Raw genomic sequence first — 23,338 nt, 5'->3', positions numbered from 1 at the left:
GTTCATGTTAACACTATTCCAATCCTCTTTGATCAGCTGCTTTTGGGTCTATTTGCTTACGTTTTTGTACTCCAAAAAAATAATAACAGTAGCTGAGAGAGAGGTTTAATTTCAGTATGTGGACATAGTGACAAGGTTCACTTCAAAAGGTTTAACTTCCACCTTAAAACAGTTTGGTCATTTCTTCAGCCCAGTCACATCCTGGTCATTGTGATGAATGACGGTGGCGCAGAACTCGCTGAACTGATGCAGAGAGTTTGCAGGATGTGAAGCATGAATATCAGCTGTTAACTTTTGCATCTTCCAGTCTGAGCTGTTAGTTTTCTGCGAAGATGGAAGAGAGAATCTGATTAAACCTTTCATCCAGAATATCTTCTTCTGATGCTGCAATATTGAATCACAACTCCCCACAGGGGTAAAAGTAACAAGTGCTTACAGTTCTCCCCTCCTTCTGCTAGCGGAGTTTTCTTCATGACATCAGATTTGATCAGATTTTCTCTTCCTGACTGTTCAGCTACCGAGAGCTCCCGTCACACAGAGCAAACGACCTGTCCAGATGCAGTCACAGATCAGTCTCTGCAGCAGTGAGAACACTACAGGCTGACAGGCTGCTGTTTGGAACCATTCGACTCCCAAATGCAAATATTCATCTACTCTCCTGGTCTGTGTGATGGCTTTTGTAAGCAGCTTGTTTCCAAGATAAATCTCCTGGTGTGAAACTAATGAGCTGGCATTGCCGTAATTTGCCCTTCTGAAACGATTGATTAATCTAACATGTGCAGTCATTCTTAACTCCCACACTAATCAAAGGCATAAATGATGTACATATGGTGACAAGCACAGTTGGATTAATGTGATGTGACTGCAGCGGTCAGCGTCAGGCTTGCCAGAGAACAGAAGCATTAACGATCATCACTGTCTGCTTCAGAAGTGCCTACTTTGGATCGACTATCAGAGACGACACATCTGAGCTCTCCACTACAGTGTGCCTACCATACCACTGTGTGTGTGTGTGTGTGTGTGTGTGTGTGAGTGAGAGACTTTTTGGGGTTTTGATGAGCATGTGTGTATGAGTCCAAATGAATTTGTTTCCTTCAAACCTGCTGTGAATAAAACAGGATGATGGAGCGACCTATTGTCAGTCTGTTCATCTGTTGCACATTGTCATCTTCAGAGCTAGCATACTTCCTGTCTGAGCCTCACAAAACATGTTAAGGCTCTAAACATGTTATTTCCAGTTAGCCAATGTTACTACATCGGTCTATTCTGCAGTTCTAGCTGTATTCGTTTTCTTAAAACTCACATCAAACACTTCCTGTGAGATCTTTGTCTTGAAACCACTTAAATTTTTTTTTAAAAAAAATTGATTTTCGACCCTTTCTATCACTTTCCAAATCGATATGAAAGATTTTACATGAATCTGCCATACGGATTAATAAATTATCACAGACAGAAGCAGAGCAAATCAGGATGAAAGTCTCAGCCACCCTCTCCAGTGCCAAAGTCCCTCGGTCCAACCTCACAATACAGGAAAAGAAGGCCGTCGCTTCCCTGAGCAAAGACCACAACATCACTGTTTTACCAGCGGATAAGGGAAGATGCACCGTGGTCCTAAACACTACAGATTACCATACAAAGATCACTACTCTCCTCAGTGACAACAATACCTACGAAGCCTTAAAGCGAGACCCCACAAGCAGCTACAAAAAGAAAGTTATAGCTTGCCTTCAAGACTTTGAAAAGGACAAAATCATTGACCGCCTTACTTACCACCGCCTTTACCCAGGGGATGCCATACCCTGCATTTACGGACTTCCAAAAATCCACAAGGAAGCTGTCCCACTCAGACCCATAGTCAGTAGCATAAACTCAGCCACTTATAACATTGCAAAACACCTTGCTACCATCCTTGCTCCTCTCGTGGGGAACACCCCACACCACATCAAGAACTCCACCAACTTCACTGACAAGGTCCAGAAACTTACCCTGGATCCAGATGAAACCATAGTGTCCTTTGATGTAGTCTCTCTCTTCACGTGCATACCCACCACGGAGGCCGTGGAGACTGTCAGAAAACGACTACAAGAAGACAGCTCCTTGGAGGACAGGACCAACTTCACACCCGATCAGATTTGCACACTGTTAGACCTCTGCCTCACCACTACATATTTCAAATACAACGAAGGCTATTACAGACAAAAACATGGCTGTGCTATGGGCTCCCCCGTGTCACCTATTGTAGCCAACCTTTACGTGGAGGAAGTGGAAAGGAAGGCTCTTGGCTCTTTCAAAGGAAGAGTACCCAGCCACTGGTACAGATATGTAGACGACACCTGGGTCAAAATCAAGACACAAGAAGTGGAATCCTTCACTGCGCACATCAACGCTGTGGATAAAAACATCAAGTTCACCAGGGAAGACACAAAGGACGACTGTTTGCCTTTCCTGGACTGCGCTGTGCACATTGAAGAGAACGGCAACCTCAACATCGAAGTTTACCGGAAGCCCACACACACGGACCAGTACCTCCTGTTTGACTCCCATCACCCTCTGGAACACAAACTTGGAGTAATTAGGACCCTACACCACCGGGCAGAACATGTTCCCTCTAAGCCTGAAGGGAAAAAGAAGGAACACACACATGTAAAGGAAGCACTCAAAACGTGCGGCTATCCTAAATGGGCGTTTTTAAAGTCAGCAAAGAGGCTCAGAAAAGAAGATCAGACACCAGTGAGGGAGGATAAGAAGGACAGACGCAACAACATTGTCATCCCCTATGTAGCCGGTGTATCAGAGAAACTCAGGAGGGTTTTCTCCAAGCATGACATCCCGGTGTACTTCAGACCCAGCAACACACTCAGACAAAAACTGGTTCACCCGAAAGACAAAACGCCAAAACACAGACTTAACAATGTGGTATATGCTGTACAGTGCAGCGAAGAAGAGCCACCTCCACAGGACAAGATTCAGCTGTCCATCTGCATCTTAAGGATAAAGGACACTCTTTCGAGGATGCCAATGTTCACATTTTGGACAGAGAGGACAGAAGGTTTGAAAGAGGAGTGAAAGAAGCCATTTATGTCCACTGTGAGCGACCATCTTTGAACAGAGGCGGTGGTTTACGACACCAACTCTCTGCCATCTATAATCCAGTTTTGAGATCCCTTCCCAGACGCCTTAACGCCCACTCACATCCTGGGCCATCTGACCTCAGGAATTCGCATGATAAGGTGGGGCCAGGTTTCACAATGAGCTCACCCAAAACTCTGGCTGATTGGGACCCACACCCAGTTTCACACCTTGGCTCAGGCGATTAGAGGATCATCAGGGGGTCCTTTTGTCCCTCTGTGGGGGGAAACTCCCACCAGGTTTATATCTGGGACTCTCCACCATTTGACCTTAGAACTGAAGAAGCTTCTCAGATGAAGGTGAAACATCTTCAAGTAACTTAAAGAAGTCCAGACGCTTTTCTTTGCAAGCTCCTTTGACTACGATGACCTGGATGACTGAGAACCTTCACAGACATGGTGTACAGGAGCATCTATGGACTGGACGTCCCAAGCCCTGATGGGAGACAGCACCAAAGGTGCTTGAGAGCAGCAGGGTTATGGTCCTGTGACAATTTGAATTACAATCAGCTTTTTGCCAGCCAACTAGAGATGGTGGCTGACAGGGAGGAGAAGATTGCTGAGATTGCCACATGCATCACAAATGCAGACAGCAACATCAGGAAGAAAGAAAATGAAAAAAAGATGAGTGCCAGGAGCTGAAGAGGCAGCTGGAGCAGATGAAGTGATCCCAGGAAACTGGAGGAGCAGCTTAAGCAGATTCCAGCGAGGGGGACTGGTGTATATTTATTTATTAGAGCAGAAATGGTAAAATGGGCTGTATTTGTATAGCGCTTTACACATCCAGTCACACACACATTCACACACTGGTGATGGCAGCTACATTGCAGCCACAGCCACCCTGGGGCGCACTGACAGAGGCGAGGCTGCCACCGGGCCCTCTGTAGGCAGTAGGTGAAGTGTCTTGCCCAAGGACACATCGACCAAGACTGTCCAAGCCGGGGCTCGAACCGGCAACCTTCGGATTACAAGGCGAACAGAACACAGTTGCCCCAAATTAACAGTTTAAATAATGACCAAAATCACTTATGTGCAAGCTCTGAATGACAAAGACAAAGATGTAGACCCAAAAAAGCACTTTATTATTTATTCTAGTTACTTTTTGATTTGGGTATAAAAACCTGAATTCTAGTTTATATGAATCTCTCTTCTGACCATTTAACCCTGTGCTCTGTGATGAAATCATCATTTGTGAGTTTTGTGTGGAGGATCATCAGTAGTGATCCAATCTGAGTCTGCAACTGAGATCAAACAGGTTTTAAGTCTCCAAAGGCCGAGTGTCAGGTGACGAGCAAGACCAGGAGCATCATTTTTCACTGATCTTTTATCGTTGGGTGCAATAAGGAATTGACAGGTTCAATCACTTTATATGCGAATGGGGTTACAGCTCTTAATGCTCCGATCTACCTATAAGATCCAAATGACTTCGTATGTTTTTGAGCAAACCCAGCACATTGATGCAGGAGTGAAGGGATACAGCAGTGATTAGAAGAGTAGCACAGAGGTGCTGTGAGATCAGCCATCATTGTCATTTTTCTGGGCCTGTTCACAGAACTTTCTGATCTCACCTTGTATACAAAAAAACATTAAATAAATAAATAAATAAAGAGTCCGACGTTTCCACAAAACACAGGAAGCTCTGCTGACCCGTACTGCACTTTTTATTGACACAAGAAAAAGATGACCACAGTGAGCCAGACTTCACAGTGATTGTCTTGCAGTAACAGCAAATTTCTTCTTCACAGTGCTGGAGAAATTTGGAGGCACGATGAATTTGACCTCTGACCTTTACACTGACACAACTGTTTAAAACAAAAGCTGTAACAACCCTGCTGTTCATCAGAAGAACAGAATCTCTTAAAAGTCATCTTTAAGATCCAAATGGCTTCGAGCATTTTTCCCAGAAGGCCTCAGTGGTCAAGGATCCGCAGATTTCCTGAAACAATCTTGTTCTCCAGCATGGCTCCAGCAGGAATATCTATCCGGTCACCGTGATTAGCTATGATGATGACGGTACCCTGATGAATAAAAAGATTAACGAGTGAAAAACTGACAGAAATGTCACGTATTCCTGCGACCTCTGCTTGAAATCAAAGGTTATTGTTAAAAATTATAGTTGAGTAGCCCTGACAGGCTGGTGAGCTGTCCAGGGTGTATCCCGCCTCCCGCCCTGTGGCAGCTGGGATAAGCTCCATGAAAATTGTTGAGTCTGGCTAAAAATCTTTAAGCTGGTCTTTCTTTGAGCAAACATGTTAAAAGGTGAACACATTCAGTGTATGCGCTACCTATTTGCTCTAAACTTCAGTCAATATGTTCACAATGGTTAGTCAAGTTAGAAGTGAAGGAGCTGCTCGTTATTATGTCTAACATGGGACATAAATGAAATGTTTAATCTGGTCTGCATAGCAATAATCCTCGAAATCCGGTGGGGCCGTTTTCCCCTCATTTCCTTGGAGAGTCGCAGTGTTTTAAAATTTAACTCTGAGTTTCTTTCCCTGCAAAATACATCTTGAAATGATCTCATTCAAATCAGAAAATAGTTGCAATGGAATTTCTCTTGGGAGTGGCTGGAATAATCGGAGGTATCAAGGAAAGATTTACATTTTATACTGTAAATTCTATCCAAGGACATTTCTTTTGGCAAATATATTCCTAAATATCTAGTCCAGTTAAGGTGGAATTCCTTTCTAATTTCTGGAACAGTGCTGTAGGCCCGAATAAGGCTCGACGTTAATTCAATTCAGAGCTGAAACAATGCTCTGTAGAAGTATTTGATTTGAGCCTATAGGTGGCGCTGTTCAACTGTGCCTCAGTTATTGGAGCTGTTGCTTACTTTGAGAGAGACGTTCTTCCCGAAGGTGACATCTCCAGACACAGTGAGGTGATCAAGCTCCAACATGTCAGGGATGTTTTCAAACCTTGCCAGAAACTCCTGAACCTGTGGAGGAAAAAACAAAAACCAACCAAACACTGATTTTATTATTTAAGCTCTCTAACATTATAACATAAAACACCTTGAGATGACTGTTCAGACTCGGTACTATTTAATTAAAACTTCATTTAAACTGAAATGTTTGGAGAATTGCAACATGCTCCTGCTTTCTCACTACGCTGAGCAGCAAGCAGGTCTGGCACATCGTGATGTTGTAGCTGAAAACATTATCTTTCCATTTCCTGAGAATTGATTTTTTTCCCTTAACTTGTAATTAGATTTAAATATAAAGTGATTAAACCTGTCAATTCCTTATTGCACCCAATGATAAAGTACAGAAGCTGAGAGAGGCTTGGGTTGAGAGCAGAGATGATGCTTTTCGTGGCAGCTGACCTTTGTGAAGGAGCTGCCCAGTTTGACATGAGGCGTGGTCGGGAACTCTCTCTTCTTGCTCATGGTGAGAGAGCCGGCGTCCAGGGTGTACAGATTGGACATCACCAGCAGCAGGTCAGATGATGTCTTCACGGGCAGGAAGCGGCTACGGGGTACGTTCACACCCATGGCATTGTTAAAGCTTTTGATGGCAGCACCCACAGCTGTCTCTAGCTGGATGACGTTCAGCCCACCATCCAGGGTCTACAGAGAGATGGAGCGCTTCAGTCAACAGGAGGAAAAACAGTTCCAACAGGCTCATAATCAAATTCAATTCAATTCAATTCAATTTTATTTATATAGCGCCAAATCACAACAAATGTCGCCTCAAGGCGCTTCATAGATACAGAGAAAAGAGAAAAACCCAACAATCATATGACCCCCTATGAGCAAGAACTTTGGCGACAGTGGGAAGGAAAAACTCCCTTTTAACAGGAAGAAACCTCCGGCAGAACCAGGCTCAGGGAGGGGCGGCCATCTGCTGCGACCGGTTGGGGTGAGAGAAGGAAGACAGGATATGGTAATGGAAATATGGTCACTCCACTCCTTATCGTCCACTCATCTTAGTGGGGTACTAATACACGTAGTACCCCACTAAGATGAGTGGACGATAAGGAGTCGAATGAACAAATCAGGACTTTACACAAGTCCTGAGTTCAAAAATAGCTTTCAAAATAAACCAAATCTATTGACAAAATGTGCAGAAAAAACTGCTACGAGCTAATGTCAAAAATATCCATTGTGTAAGATAATTCCTGGGATGTATGATAATACCAATTTGTATCCTAAAACAACATATTAACAGTATTCGTCTGAGAAAAGATAAAGCCTCTTGAGAAAATGGAAGCAGGGTAAAAAGAAAAAGTAAAAGACCCAAAACATTTTAATACTGCCCCCAAAACTTTTCAGAGCCTCATTACTTGAAGTACCTTTAAAATATTGCTTCATATCACAACACCAGAGAACACAAAAGCTCAAGACTGTGATTACGAGGTTTTTAAAGGTACATTCCTTTAGTATTTTGTGGTACTTTGATTCTTAAATATCAGTTTTCTGACATTACAAGTTACAAACTTTGCAGCCTCGAGGAGCAACGTTTATGTTCTACATGCAGTTCTGAGTTTGACATCCAACTCTTTTTCCTCCCGACACCAAGTGGCAACTCTTTGTTGGATGGTCGTATTTAAGAAGGATCTGAGAATTGTTGCTTAGTCATGAGTAGGGATGGGTATCAAAAACCGGTTCTTGTTGAGAGGTTCCCACTGTTTCAATTCCTTGGAATTGTTTGCCATTTTTGCAAACGATTCCCTTATCGATTCCAGTCGCCCCGAATGACGTCACCACGTTGCGGAGCGTCACCTGGCAGGAAACATGGCGCCCAAGCGGCTTAAACGCTCAAAAGTTTGGTTATACTTTACGAGAACAGATGACAACAGGGCAACTTGCAATACTTGCAAAGTAGATATTTCATTTAAGGGAGGAAACACTACGAATATGCAAAAGCATTTGCTCACAAAACACACGATGACCTTAAATGAATGTCGTGTTTTTAATTCCGCTCCGGACTCGTGAATCTCAACCCAGCAGCAGCGGTAACGTTTGCACGTCCTCTCCCGTTAATGCGGCAGGTAAATAATCAACTAACAGTGCATATTATGTTAGCGCGATCTGCCTTATTACAAAACCTGCCATTACTGTGCATTTAGGTGACCATGATGAGAGAGACAGACAGAGTCTGGCTGGCGCTCGCTGGCAGTTCTCACTGCAGTCTACCGGTAGCGTCTCCTTTCAGGCCGGGATAGACGAATGTCACCGACTAGTGACTAAGTTTGTGGTTAAAGGCTTGAACCCGTTTGCCACAGCAGATGCCCCGATTTTCAGTAAGTGAATGTGTTTAATTGTAGGCAGGGACGTTACTGGATATTCTTGTGTAATTGCTACAGAATAATTTATGTTATACTTTGTTATTGCTATAAAAGAATATTTATTTTATTATTTTACATTTACAGTTTTTTTCCTGGGGACCCTGTGACACCCCATTGAAGATCTCTTAAGATCTCACTGTTGGGTTTGTAAGGCCATGTTACTCCTAAATTTCTATCTTGTTCGAAGAGAAGATATAAAACAAAGTTCTAAGCTATTAGACCTTACTGTTCTCCTTTTAAAAAAAAAAAAGAATCGATAAAGAATTGAATCGTTAAACAGAATCGAAAATGGAATCGGAATCGTGAAAATCTTATCAATACCCATCCCTAATCATGAGGCAGGTGTTTTTTTAAGTTATCCATGAAAAGGGAATCACAGTGTCACTCGTGTCAGGCACCCTGGATTCCCTCGGCTGAGGTTAGTGGTAATGTTTTTGCAGTGGTAGCTCCTGTGCTTCTTAACCCTTTAAGACCTACCATACAACCAAGTCCGCCAGAGCTTATATTATATTTTTACATGCTGTGGAGCCATTTTTGGGAGCATTTCAAGTTGCTATACATCAATACAACCATTACAGCCTAGATTTTAATAATATGTCTGCATTAAGTGCATAGTAATTACATAAATTGCAAAAAAGTGCAATAAACTACAAAAAAATTGAAAATCGTTTTTGTTTTTTTAACATATATTTCTAGTTAGAGAAATTTAAGAGGCTTATCCCTCAGAACTGTAAATACAAAAAAGTTGCACAAAATAGTTTCCCACCACAGGAAATTTATTTTGAGTGTCTTCATAGTTTTATTTTTGAAATACACCAATTTTTATATACTGCAGGAAAAACAAAAATAAATATTATAATGCAAATTTGCAAAAAAGCAGCATATGCATCAAAATAAACTATTTCCAGCAGTGCAATATGAGTCCTAAGCATCCCAGAAATGACACAGAAAGTCATAAAGTCAAACATAACTTTTAAAAACACCAGTATAGGCTCATTGAGGCCCAGACGGTAAAAAACTACATTTCCCGTGAAAATGACGTCACTTCCGGTTTCGGGCAGGTTCATGGCAGACATGCGATAGTTCGCGCTGACGTCTATTCCAACGTAGGAAGTGTTATGAACAGCTGATCGGATCGGTAAAGCGTGTTTCTGGAATATTATGTTTTTGTTGCTGCAAGCGCTTTTTATGCAGTTTTTGCAAAGTTATATGTGGAAGGAAACTGTGACCGAGGACAAGCTGATGGCATAAGATGTAAGTACAACTCCTCCGGTTTCATATGCAAAAAGAATTATTGCGCTAGCTCACGTGGTTGCAGTGCTACCGATATTTAAAAATAGTTACGCAAAACAGAGCGTGCCCGCTCCGACCGGTTTTAAAGGGTTAAACAGCCTCACTCCTACAAACAAGTCTAACAGCAAAATGTTAAACAAAAAGATTTCCGCAGGATTACCTTTGGATTGACGATGATCTCCAGGTCCATGGAGTTCTTCTCTTGCAACCTCTTGATGGCAGGCAGAGAGATCCACAAATTGTTGGTGTTGAAGATCTTGAACTTGGTAACAGACTTAAATTCGTCAACGTGGGCCTTGGGGACCTGTGCGATCTCCAGCAGCCTCAGACGATCCTCATACTGGATCAGAGTACCACCCTGGACAGAAGGGAAACAGGCTGCACAAGCCGAGCCACACTGTCTTCAGCCGGGACCAGATCGCCGTGAGGGAGACGCTAAACATACCTTGACGTCGGCTCTGGTCTTGTCTGTGACCTCCATGATGAACTCGCAGCGTTTGTCGGCCGGCTGGCTCATCAGATGGTTGAGGACGAACAGGTCAACGGTGGCTCCCAGGTTGTCGATGTTGGAAACAAAGATGTACTCTTTCCCCTCAGCAATGAGTTTGTCCAGGAGCCCGGAGTTCTGGAAGCTGGCATAGATGTCTCCGTGTCCTGGTGGGTACCAGGCCTCAGCATTTTCGCCACTGGTGCCCATGCTCTTAGCAATCGGCAGGAGGGACTCCTTGTTGATCCTCGGATACCTATTAAGAAAATAAAGAGTTGCTCATTTAGACTATAAAGAACTGAAGAGCTCTCTATTCCAAGAGAAGTGAAGGAAAATCAGATGGTGGACAAAACAAATTTACCCTCAAAGCAACTTTTTATTCTTGGACAGCAGATGTAAACGATGGCCCTTATTTACAGTTTTTACATTTACAGTTTGTTTAATGCTCAAATCACTGACTTATAAATGATATTTTTCTATATTTTGTGTACTTTTGTACTTCAAATCAGAGAAGACAGCATAGCTCGATATATCTTCAGAATCTTGAATCTGGAAATGTTTTTTAACATCATCATAAAAATGAGTAGTGAATCCTGATGCATACATGCCTGCTCTTCATGTAGTGTGCTTCAAATCAAGAGACATTTCAAGTCTTCTAAAAACTTTTCTTATCTTTTCTTATCGTCGTTGTCCTAAAGCCTAATCTGGCTGTTTCGCTCTGGAGTCAAATCACTGGATTGTACTTTTTGATGAGTCCTGTGTGTTTGAAGTTTTCTTTTCAGTGCAGACCTGAATAATAACATCAGGTCTGATGTGATCTTGTCTTTACGTGTCTGGATGTTCTGAATGGATCCAGCATTGTCTTCCTTCCAGGTTTTGTTTTTTTAAGGATGCACCAAAGATTATTTGTCCACTGCTAACGCTCCAGGTTTCCTTTTAATGGACTTGTTATAGTTTTACTGCTTACCACTTTAACAATGACATATTTAACTCCCATCTGTCTCTGTTTCCATCCAATAAAAAAATAATGAACCATTTCTTTAACCACCTCTGGCTTTTTTACACTTATTTCAAACTTAACAGATTTTGTTCACAGACTCTCTGTATGTGTGTGTGTGCGCACTGCACCTGCTCTGATTGAAAGTGTGGATTTTGACTTGGTGGTGTTTGTATTTCTGCAGGATCTTCTTTGTATCCTCGTCGGTGTTGAAGGAGTTCATGAGTACAAGCGGCACGTCAGCATTAAAGGTTTTGTTTAGATGCTGAAAACACACAATCATATAGCATCGTGTTAGAACAACAATTGCCTCAAAGTAGTTCAGCAGAGGCAAAAACATGACCCTGGACTCATCCTGATCATCAGAGGTTAAGATGTGCAGCGTTTTTCTGCATTCTTACCTCAATTTGTTTCACTGTCAAGTCCAAGAAGGTGTTCTCATTGCGGACACTGATCAGACTCTTTGGGCCCTTGCAGCCCATGCTGGTTCCTAGACCGCCATTCAGTTTGACCACAGCAAGTTTGTTGAGACTGACAGCGATGTTGTCGGGTAGTCCCCTCGCCTTGATCTTGTCATAGGGCTGGATCTGAGCAAAAAGCCAATAATGAGTAAGATAGGAGTTTTTTTTAATACTGTAAAACAAAACAGTGAAGAGGCTCAAGTTAAGGTCAAGGTGAGATTGAACAAACAGTTCAGTTTGTTTTACATGTAAGTAGGGAACAATGCAACGATACCAATTTTTTCAAACCGATCCGATACTTGGATCTGAGTACTTGCCGATACAGAGTGCAAAAACCAATACTTCTAACACACACACACATACACACACACACACACACACACACACACACACACACACACACACACACACACACACAAATGCAATGAATTGGAAGACAGGTTTAATTTATTCTCTGCCGATAATAAATAATATCAATTTCAAGTGAAAAATAAGCACTTCTGTTAAATTATTGCAGAGTCTCCACATTGTAATTTAACAAAATATCACTGAACTATTGGCACTGTCTCGAGCTTTCAGAATAATAAATAAACACTTCTGTTTGGAATAAAATAAATACAAATTAGGTTTGAGAATAAAATAAACTTTTAAATTATTGCAGAGTCCATATTGTAAACAAACAAACAAAATAACGAAAGTATTTGGCATTGACAAACAAACTCCTCATCTGCCCGTGGATCATCAGTCCACTGTGCCGTTAAACCAAGGACTGACATCGCGCACACACTGCTTGTCTTTACCTCTTTAGAAAGTTTTGGCACCATTATCTCCCTGATGTATAGGCGGCTGGGAATTTCATATCGCAGCTCGAGTATGCTGAGAAGAATCCTATGTTTTCCACGACCGGCATTGGCTGGTCATCCAGAGCGATAAAATGAGTCAGAGCCTCTGTTATTTTAACTGCCCGTGGATTTTCTCTTGACATTTTTCATCGCTTTTCCAAAACCTGAGTTAAAGTTGGCTGTTGACATTTTGACACTGCTGACATTTTGTTTAGCCTAGCTACAGCAGCCTCCAGTTTCTCTTTTTTTTTTTTATCTGGAGCCGCCAGTCTCACTCGCCTAACCCTGTGCCTGTTTAGCGTGAGATGTCCCCCTAGTGGCCAATCTAAAAAAAGACAACAAAAATGACAAGCCACCCTCTGATTAATGAAATAAGTTAGTATCGGTTCATGGTATTGGTTAACTTTTACGAGTATGAGTACACACACATTTTACAGTATCGGTGCATCCCTACATGTAAGTCATCAGGATGTTCTGCAATAACACAACCAGGCTTTAGTCTGATAAGCACCGACAGCCCGACTCAACACAGCTAACAGCTCTGCAAGTTACAGTGAAACCCATCAGTGCTCGATTTGTTTGTTCATTACAAAGCTGCTATGTCACCACCAGAAATGAGGAGTAACGCATGAAAAGTAATGCATTACTGTAATCTGATTACTTTTCTCATGTAACAACTAGAGTAAGGGATTACTATTGCAAAAAGTAATTAGATTACTGTACTTTCCCGTATGCACGCTGCGTTACTGCACCATGATTTTGTTTGTGAGAGTGTCTCATGACAATGACGTGCGAGCGTGCGACGTCCGTGGCAACAGACGTGTGCAGATCAACAATGGATAATATGAGTAATATATTATAATATGAGAGAGTATGATTGTGCAGCGTTTAAAGCTCGGAAGTACTCACATTACTTTGAGTTTGATTCCATATAAAGTAACAAAAACATTAGCGTCTGCTGTTCACTCTGTGACGGAAGAAAACTTCTTTCTACAAAAATTAAAGTTCAAATTGAGCGAGCAGCGAGCACGCTGCCACGGGAATGTGAAATTCACAGAGAAACCCCCGGATCCCCCTGCTGACACGGCCACTGCAGCACCGGGCAAACCTCCACCCGCCCCACTCCTGCTAAACAGGTGAAACACAGCAAACTACTTTTTGCTGTGTTTTACTTGCATCTATTTGAAAGAGTGAGTGTGAACACAAAAATTTTATTTTATGTGCTGGAATATGAAGAAAATAGGTTTAAATGTTAAACAAATGTCTTCAAGTCAAACACTGTTGCATATAATTTAATTTTTTCTTGATGAAATGTGCATAAAGTTGAAAGATTAAACCTAAAAAATGTTAAAAAAACAACAACAACTTTTTCATTTGATTCAATTTTATATGATGGATTATGCAGAAAAAATAGAATTGGCCTGAAAGGTCTGCTGCTTTGTTATTTATTCAGGTTGTGTATCATGTTTTTAAAAAGTAACTAAGCAATAAAGTAATTAATTACTTTTGAAAATAAGTAATCAGTAAAGTAATAGGATTCCTTTCTTGGAGAAGTAATCAGTAACTAATTACTATTTTAAAGTAACTTGACCAACACTGCTGACCACTGCAGACTGGGAGATATGTTGACCTCGTTGTGCAGCTATCACAATTTGCCTCTTTAAACTTTCTCAAATCCTCACACTTGCCCTTTTTTCCTGCTTTGACCAGATCAACAATCTTCACTTGTTCCCCAATATATCAAACCCATATCAGGAATATCTGCTTGCAGATATTACACAGAACCAAGAGTAATAAAAGACTGTTTGAAACTGTGATAGGAGCAGTCTGGCGCTTGAACTTTTAGCTCACAGGTATTACCTCATTATTTGAAACATTGACCATGTTTGTAACAGGATATATTTCTGTGGTACAAATGTCTACAGTAAGACCATATCCTTTACTTGAACCCTTTTTATATTCACACAAACATGCATACCCAGATACAAATATATGTGTAGCTGGGTATCAGTAAGTCGAAATGGGAACATGGACAAGTAAACTAAATGTGTATATATGTATATTCATATCATTTCTAGTAAGTAAGTAAAGTTTATTTATTAAGCGCTTTTCATAGACAGGTAGTCACAAAGCGCTGCACACAGAGATTAAAATAAACAGTACGATAAATAGCAAAATGCACAATATACATAATATAGAGTTTAAATGTAAATTAAAATATAAAAATGTAAAAAGCATTGGTCAACAGAAAGCTTGTTTAAACAGTAAAGTTTTTAACTGTTTTTTAAAGGATTCCACAGAGTCAACCAAACGCAGTTGTAGAGGTAGACTGTTCCACAGCCTTGGTGCCACAGACTGAAAGGCTCCGCCCCCTTTCGTCTTCAGACGTGTTCTGGGAGCAACCAACAAACTCTGAGTCTGTGAGCGGAGAGGCGAGCAGTAGTGTATTTTGTGAGAAGCTTGGATAAAGTAATAAAGATTTCTAGTAAGAATGAAATAAAAAAAAATTTGTAGGGAAACCAATTTGGGTCCTTTTAATTAATCTCTTCTCCTGTGATGATTAATTTGGAATGAGTGGTGTTTTTTTTAGCTTCCAAATGGTGCATGCCGAATAAAGCCTGCTACATTTATACTGAGTGAAACTGTGGTCTACAGTTATGGGCAGGAGCAGTTTTCTATTTTAAGGTTTTACTTGGATATTTGTGGTTCCATTATTAAACAGTAACTTTTTCCAAAACAGATAACCTCCCGTAACTGGAATGAACAGAGTTACTTTTGGAAGTGCAGTCATGACACAGTGTGACACACAGAAAGGACACATGTATTTACGGTCACACTACACACCATATCAAAGCTGTATTTCTGCGCGTGCTTCTATAAGCAGCTATCCAACAACAGAGCAGCTGTTAAATATACAGCAAGTCACACTGGAACAAACACTGGGACATCTTGTAGTGCTTTTCTCTTCATGCTTTGTGAGGTTCTGAGGTTTTTAAAGATCTACTGGAATGGTGTGAGCTCGGAGGCCGACCAAAGACGGTCAGCTGCAGGTGATCAGTTATAGAGGAATCTATGACCTTTGCTCTGTGACCTCAGTAAAGTCTTTCCTCACATGTTTGTGGATGTATTGGAGAGCAAATTGGGTTTAGTGTCTTGCTCAAGGATATTTGGCATGCAGACTGCCGCAGCCGCAGCAACAAACCTTCTGATTAATAGAGAACCTGCTCTGCCTGTTGAGCTACACGAGGCCAAAACCTGAGAAAACAAGTGGACAGCTCAAATTATATCCATTATTCCTGTAATATTCCTTTGAGATATCCACAGCTCATCATGACTGTAAATATGTTAGTGTTTGTTTCAACTCTGGAAAATATCCAGTCGAAGACATTCGGAGACTCTCTTTATGAAATAAACAGACACATGAAAATGTGAGGGTCGTTTCAGGGACAACGTCAAAAACTGTGTAAATAAAGGATGTAAAACCTCTATCACATTGTCTTGATGCATGCTCAATCACCAAGGTATGGAAATCCCACGACGTCGATGCTGTACATATAAAGGCGAGTGTTGTCTTGCACCAGTAAACTTAGAATACAGTGTCTCATTTTCCCTGAACTACCCTCATGACGACAGCGGTGTTTTGAGGGTGATTAAGGTCAGAAGGGGAGTGCGAGTGGAAGATGTGTGGGTGCTCAGCAGTGTTCAGACAAACGCCAGTGTTTTCCCACTCTCACTGTCCTACAACGACACTCTGAAACGCTCCAGCAGTCAGGCTAATCTTAGTCCTAACCTTCACTTGGCTGATATTTTTGGGAACGCCGTAGGCAGGAACTGAACACGTGTCTGAAATGTCACCATGCTGACAAATAGTTGGCTTTGGCCTGAGCGTTCACTATCCTCAGATCTGGTTGCAGTAGCTTGTTTTTGAAGTATGACACCCGTCGCCACAGTGGTGTAGGAGAGTCAGGAGAGGCCATGTTGACCTTAGCATAAAGACTGGAGTTAGGTAAGTAAGTGCTAGCCTCACTCAGTTACAAGTTAATAAGTAAACATTGTACTCTAATAATATGATTACTCATCTTTAAAATGTTCAGTTTTGAATTCACCTTTCTTTGAACTTTTAATATAATTCATCTGAAGGATAAATAAACACGTGAAAGAAATCGGTGTTTGGAATAAAGCACAGTGTAGATGGTGTTTGCAGCCATGAAGCCCATCACCACACGGGCTGCAAACTCTTGGGACAGGACATCTCTGCATGAATTGAATTCATGATTAAGCTGAACTATGCAGTAAGTTTGCTTTTTAGGGGCATATAAAAGTGCATTGCTTAATTTAATTAAACACTGAACAATGAAAATTAGAAGTCTTAAAAAATGTTTAATTCTTAACTTAAAAGCTTCAGAAAGTCTTTTCAAAGAGTTGGAGTTGATCTAAGAGTGGATGCTGCTCGTGCACATACGTATAACATGTATACAGCTTTAAGATATAAACTGAAGCAGTTAGAAAATATTTTGAAAAATACATTTGCTCATCTGTAGATTATGTAATTATTCCCTTACAATTTAAGCAATGTCTTTCATCCTGTCTTCCTTCTCTCACACCAACCGGTCGCAGCAGATGGCCCCGCCCCTTCCTGAGCCTGGTTCTGCCGGAGGTTTCTTCCTGTTAAAAGGGAGTTTTTCCTTCCCACTGTCGCCAAAGTGCTTGCTCATAGGGGGTCATATGATTGTTGGGTTTTTCTCTGTATCTATGAAGCTCCTTGAGGTGACTTTTGTTGTGATTTGGCGCTATATAAATAAAATTGAATTGAATTGAATTGAATTAAGCAGCTGTGGATTGTTAGCAGGTCCCAACTGTGAGGTTTTTCTTACATATTTCTGTTTCTCTCAGATGGGTTATATTCTAGCTTACTTTTAGTTAGCTTACTTCTAGAATAATTTATTCATCCCTGAGGAAATTATGCGGTCGCAGTTATTCCAAGACAGTAAGAACTGCAACCGACTAAACTAAAAAGTGTAGATGATGCGCAGAGAGTGAGGGTGTGCAACTATCACACAGCGTACTTGCGCTTTAGATGGAACATTTAAAACACATATGACAATATGAGCACCAGCACAGTGCACTGCAATGTAAAAACTCAAGCCGTGTTAACAGAAACATTATCTTGTGCTCACCAGCTCCTCCGGTGGCCGGCTGATCTTGGCCCAGTCCACTGAAGGCCCTTTGACTTGCAGGAATCTGTGGAAGAGCTTCTTGAAACCATCAAAATCTTTTCTGGAGATCTGAAACAAAAGAAGTCAAATATCAAAACTCACTGATTAGGAATCTATGTTTGACATCTATATTTTGCATTTATCTAGAGAGATTTTTCACTGGCTTTCAAACTACCCATCCATCCATCCGCTTTCGCTTATCCTTTTCAGGGTCGCGGGGGCGCTGGAGCCTATCCCAGCTGTCATAGGGCGAGAGGCGGGGTACACCCTGGACAGGTCGCAAGTCTGTCGCAGGGCCAACACACAGGGACAGACAACCATTTGCACTCACATTCACACCTAGTGACAATTTGGATTATCCAATTAACCTATCCCCACAAGCTGCATGTCTTTGGACGGTGGGAGGAAGCCGGAGTACCCGGAGGGAACCCACGCAAACACGGGGAGAACATGCAAACTCCACACAGAAAGACCTGATGGTGGAATTGAACTCAGGACCTTCTTGCTGTGCGGCAACAGTGCTAACCACCGTGCTGCCCTTTCACGGTGCCCTTCCTACATTAAATAAATCAATACAAAATAAGCTTTATTAGAAACAGTTAGTCAGGCTATACATCAATAAAAGCTTCAAACTAAAAATACAAAGGTGATTTTATTTACAAACATTTTGTTTTTGTCAGCTGATCATATTAAAGCTCTAATCTGCAGGTTGGTTTACACGTCTACCCTGGTTTCTTAAAGTGCACCCCTAATAATATATTATGTGTCCCACAAGCATAACAAGGACAAAGTGGACTTCATTCACAGTGCATACTGTGGTATATTAGTGCAGAACAAGACCAAGGGCATGTCTTTAGAATTTCAACTTCTTATGTGATCATAGCAGATGAAACCTTCATAACTTGGATGAAAACAGCTGGTTTCAAGAAGTGAAATGGCTATTTCACTTTAAACCAGCACACAAACATAATCAACATGAACAACCAGCTCATTAAAAGACAAACTGAAAACATTTCACACAAGCGCAGCGTCCCTGAACTTTGAGACCTCAAACACAAACACAAAGTTCATCTGTGAAAATAGGTTAGAAGAGTCTAAAGTGTGCTTTCTCACTTACTCATGTATGCTCGCTTCATAAATTAGCACCAAAACAGGTTTATAAGCTATCAATTAATGTTATAGCAAAAGAAAAGGAGCAACATTGTCTTCGTTCATCCTTCAGATCGACAGCTACACCACATTAAAATCTTCATAATGTCTGAGGCCGATTACTGAAGCAGGTACAGGACCTCTGGGTTGTTCACCTCAGGTTCCCCCGTCAGGCCGACAAAATCTACGTGCTCAGATGAACCTAATGGACTCTCTGTACACAATAATGTACAAACATTTGTTCTACATATATAACAGATCAATGAGTCCATGGCATCTGTCACCTCATGTGTCCCCCAAAAACTGCAAGAATGTAACAGAAAATTACAAATTTAACAAAAGTAGCAAATCAGACGCTGTCTGCAAACGCCGCATCCTTCAAAAACCACATCGCTTCAGAGCTAAATCGGACCAAATGAAAATTACTAGTTAAAACCAAACAGTTAATGGCCAAAAAGCTGATGGCGCTTTGTGTCATTACGACCTACGCACCAACTCTGTGACGACCCTGTGATAGTCTGCGTACAGCAAAAGTAATGGGTATGTGTCACCTTATTTGACATATGCATGTTTCCTCTCACGTATTAACTACAATTAGGTGAATGAAACCTCAATTAACAAAACTGTAGGGAAAAACTAGTATTAAATTACAAAAAAGCTTTGCACGAGATAATCCTACGCAGAAAAATCCCACGTTTCCTGCTGAGAGGATTTTTCAGAGTTTCAGAGCATTTGTGGGGATGTTTGGAGGGAGCAGCAGAGCCAAAGGCGTTCCCACCTCTGCTTCAGCTTTGTTGGTTGTGGTGAGCAGAGCCTCCAGCTCGCGGTGCATTGAGTCCTCATGTTGCTGACGGAGCTTCTCCTCAAACTCTGTCATTGCTCTCCGAGTCAGATCTGTAAGCAAACGAACGGATCGTCTTCATTTAATTTAACCGTAGATGTGTTGCTCAAAGATTAAATACACAGGCTGTTACTGGTTTCCAAATATATTTTAGAAAAAGAGCCACAGTTAAAGGAACAATTTTAATCTGTAGCTAGCTAATTTCTCTGTTCTATTATTTCTCTGTCAGCTACATAAATTTAAAAAGTGCTTTAAAAAAATAAAACTTTAAAGCTCAGGTTTGACAGGAATTGTAATCCTGGAATTAAACGCTTGTACTTTATCCTTAATACATCAAATATTAGGTCACACATTAAGCTTGGGAACAAATAATTACATACGGAAGTTAGTGCACCGCAAACCAATCAGCAGAAGCTCACTTTTAAAACAGTACGAGGTCCTTTTATGTCAGTGTTTGTGTCAATACTAAAGCCTGACTTTCAGGATGTCTGAGGACGTGGTGGAGTCTTCAAGTCGCTTTTTTACCCCTCTGGTAATCTTGGTGACGAGGAGTTTAAGGAAAAACCAGAAAATCTATTGACACTAACAACACTAATGTCTGAGAGAACAGACTTGCACTCAGAAAGTCCATCCTGCAAACTTACCAGCTACAGTCAGAGTCATTTTAACAGTGGGGGCGAGATCAGCCGCTGGCAGCTTTTGGTAGCTGTTTGTCAGCTCACAGTGAAAAATGGTCCCAAAGAAAAGCAGAGTGAGCAGCTGTCAGAGAACAACACACATACTCCTCATCCTCAGCTCAGAGGAAGCTCACAGAGCCGCTGCTCTGACCCCAAGCTTAATTCAAGGCCTGCCCCCAACCCCACACACCAATCACAAGCTGCCAGGGGGTTTGTCACAAAGCGCTGTGGACCGCTGAAACATCCAGTTAATCAGTTCTTTAAGAAACAGACATTACAGTAAAAATCTGATTTCTAGATTTCGGGACTGGCATTAGAAGTAAACAAAATATATATTTTTTTAAATGTCAACTTTATATTAAAAAATAAAAACTATCCAAAGTCCTTAAAGCATTGAGGTAGATCTGGCTGACAAGCCAAGGTCAGGATGCTCATCCTATAACAACTTCCTCAGTCACAGAGTAGATCCACCCTAAAACTGTTTATTCGTCTATTTTACCTTCTGCAGTTGCCCACAGTTGGGGGTCACCCACTCATTTCTTCATATCTACAATGATTCCCACCCCATCATTCTACTTTGACGAGTCTCTCAAGCTTCTGTAGATTTGATGGCCACAGCAAGTGCAGGTCGGTCAATAATATTCACTTTGGACTTTACCATGTAGTTCTTCACCACAGATGATGTATGTTATGGGTTGTTGTTTTGAAAGACACAGCGATGACCTAGATCTAATTTTGCTGCTGAACACTTGAGGTTTCTTTCAAATTTCTTCACGTCCTTTCTTTATGATACCTTTCACAATACTCCCAACAATGTTTCACTGAGAGGATGGTGTTCGTTGCCTGACCTTTCTTTTTCTAAACATAAGAAGAGCTTCAGTTTAATGACCTTCCAGTAAACATAATCTTTCTCCAGGTTGTCCTGAGCTTGAACATATCGCTTGTGCAGAAGTGGAGTTTTTCTTGGTGTGTAAAAGGTTCTGGTATTGACCTTCTTTAAGACTACAATTTCTGACTGGGAAGTCAGTCATTGCTGTCTTCGTAGTGGTTCTGGAGTCTTAAGCCACTTCTCTCACTAGTTTTCTTTTCAGCATGTTTGAAATCATCCACTTTTCATCTCTGTCAGGCTTTTTCTATACGGTGTGCAGAAAAAGTCTAAAATGTTTGTTTAGCATGTTTTTTCAAGTGACAAACCCTTTCTTAAGTTTTTATACTGTGTGTGAATTGGAAGTTATCCTTCACCTTAAACTCAATTTTGCTTTGAGCATCACAGAGATGAAGCATGTTGTACTTCATGCTAGTCCAGTTTTTCAGGGGGCTAATATTGTTGACAATAATTTTTTCGTAAGTTATTCTATTTTATTGTGTGCAAACAGAAATAATTTATGCTTTAAAGAAAACTGGTGTGTGTAGAAACGCTATGCTGAAAATAAAATATTAATAAAAAAATCAATTCACCTTTTTAAATGTGAGGTTTTGCTATATTTCTTCCATTCAGATAATAATTTAGTTGGTTTTCCAAGTTGGTTTGTTGCTGAAATCACCTGCATGTAAATTAAGTTCCCAGAGAAGCTTTAATGGTGACCTTTACCCTGACCTTTACCCTGCTGTTTAAAGGTCAAATGTTGAGATTCCGCTCCAGCTGGCACAACGTAAAGGCACGTATCATTGCACCACAAAGAAAAAACTGCAACGTTTGCATAAAATTCACTAAAGCTATCAGCTGCAGATTGTTGTGTGTCTATTTGGCTGTAGGGTGTGAAGACGGTGGTGAAACGTTTAGCGCGCACACACACGCACACAGGGCAGAAGCAGCTTCGTGTTTGAGCGCTTTTCAATGTTCATTTACGCTTCGTGCAAAGCAGCCACAGCTCTTACTGAGCTTTTACTCACCTGAACACTGTCAAAGTAACGGAAGGGCCTCAAAACACACCCGAGAACAACTTCAGACGGGGACCGAGTAGGGCTCAGACCGGGGAGGTCATTTTAATTTAAAAACAAATAACATTAAAAGGTGTCAACACGAAAAGTCGTCATCCTGCCTTTAGCTTGTAGCTGACAGCAGCCACAACCAGCTCCGCGCAGCGCGAGCCCACGGGGTGGTAAGTGACGTAACGGTGCGCCTTTTGTGATTGGCTAAAAACGCCTGTCAATCGAAGCAGGGGGCCATAATTTCATCTGCGGTACTGCTGGTCATTAACCCTTCTTCCATTTTCTACAGATGGATTCACCAAACTGCAAAACTCTACAAAGAAAACCCTGTTAACACCTGTTTAACACCTGTTTAACACCTGTTTAACACGCCCCCAAGCCCCTAAAACTGTCACATCTAAAACTTTTATGCTGTTTGCTGCAGGTTTTAGCCCCATTTCTTTATATTATTTATTTATGGTTATAACGGGAGGAATGCATGTTTTTAAAAGGAGCTGGTGGATATTTAAATTCATCTGTCTCTCTGTCTTTTGTAGACCAGTGCTTAATTTGACAAAAACAGCTTTAGTATAACTGCCATTTATTCTTTTGAAGTTAACAAGCTTTCATTACTGATCTCCTGTTTCCACATATCTTACTCTGGTTTTATTTGTATTGTATTCATTTCTATTAAAAAAAGAAAAATAAATCTTCTCTTGGTTCTATCCTAATTATTTTTCAAGGTGAAGTCTGTCAGTCTTTCAGAATACTAAAATTTTCAGTCTATTGTTGATTAAAAAAAGGTTTCATTTATATAAACACTGAAAGCCTATAGTTACCTATTAATTTAGTTGCAAACAGGAAGAGTCTGATTATAAATTAATAACTGAACGCAACACAAAAAAACCCTCAGCTGTTTATGTGCAGATTGATACTGCCCTCTGGTGGCTAATAGTCTTCTACTGCAACTGTCTGGAGGATTTAATAGAAATCATAAAGTAAAGGTATCATCACCACCCGGGTTGAGCTTTGTTCTGCCTTCTGAGG

General features: G+C 41.1%; 1 protein-coding gene across 2 annotated transcripts; it reads right to left on the bottom strand.

Moving 5' to 3' along the window:
• Positions 1 to 4,771: 4,771 nt before the first annotated feature.
• LOC146517591 (UTP--glucose-1-phosphate uridylyltransferase-like) lies at positions 4,772 to 22,451 on the bottom strand. 2 transcript variants are annotated; one of them, XM_085164035.1, is made up of 10 exons: positions 22,274 to 22,451; positions 19,641 to 19,756; positions 17,675 to 17,782; positions 11,596 to 11,781; positions 11,326 to 11,459; positions 10,156 to 10,453; positions 9,871 to 10,068; positions 6,454 to 6,696; positions 5,962 to 6,066; positions 4,772 to 5,146 (listed from the first exon to the last, which is right to left on the bottom strand). In XM_085164035.1, exons 2-10 carry the CDS (start codon positions 19,737 to 19,739, stop codon positions 5,039 to 5,041), a joined length of 1,479 nt encoding a protein of 492 aa, XP_085020161.1. In that variant the 5' UTR covers positions 19,740 to 19,756; positions 22,274 to 22,451; the 3' UTR covers positions 4,772 to 5,038. The 2 variants fall into 2 exon arrangements, with proteins under 2 accessions (XP_085020161.1, XP_085020160.1); XM_085164034.1 differs by lacking the exon at positions 22,274 to 22,451 and adding an exon at positions 20,348 to 20,520.
• Positions 22,452 to 23,338: the final 887 nt, after the last annotated feature.

This window comes from Neolamprologus multifasciatus, chromosome 6 (assembly GCF_963576455.1).
Source record: "Neolamprologus multifasciatus chromosome 6, fNeoMul1.2, whole genome shotgun sequence".
Classification (NCBI taxonomy): domain Eukaryota; kingdom Metazoa; phylum Chordata; class Actinopteri; order Cichliformes; family Cichlidae; genus Neolamprologus; species Neolamprologus multifasciatus.
Note: the sequence above shows the minus strand (reverse complement) of the source record. Positions and strands in the feature narration are given on the sequence as shown.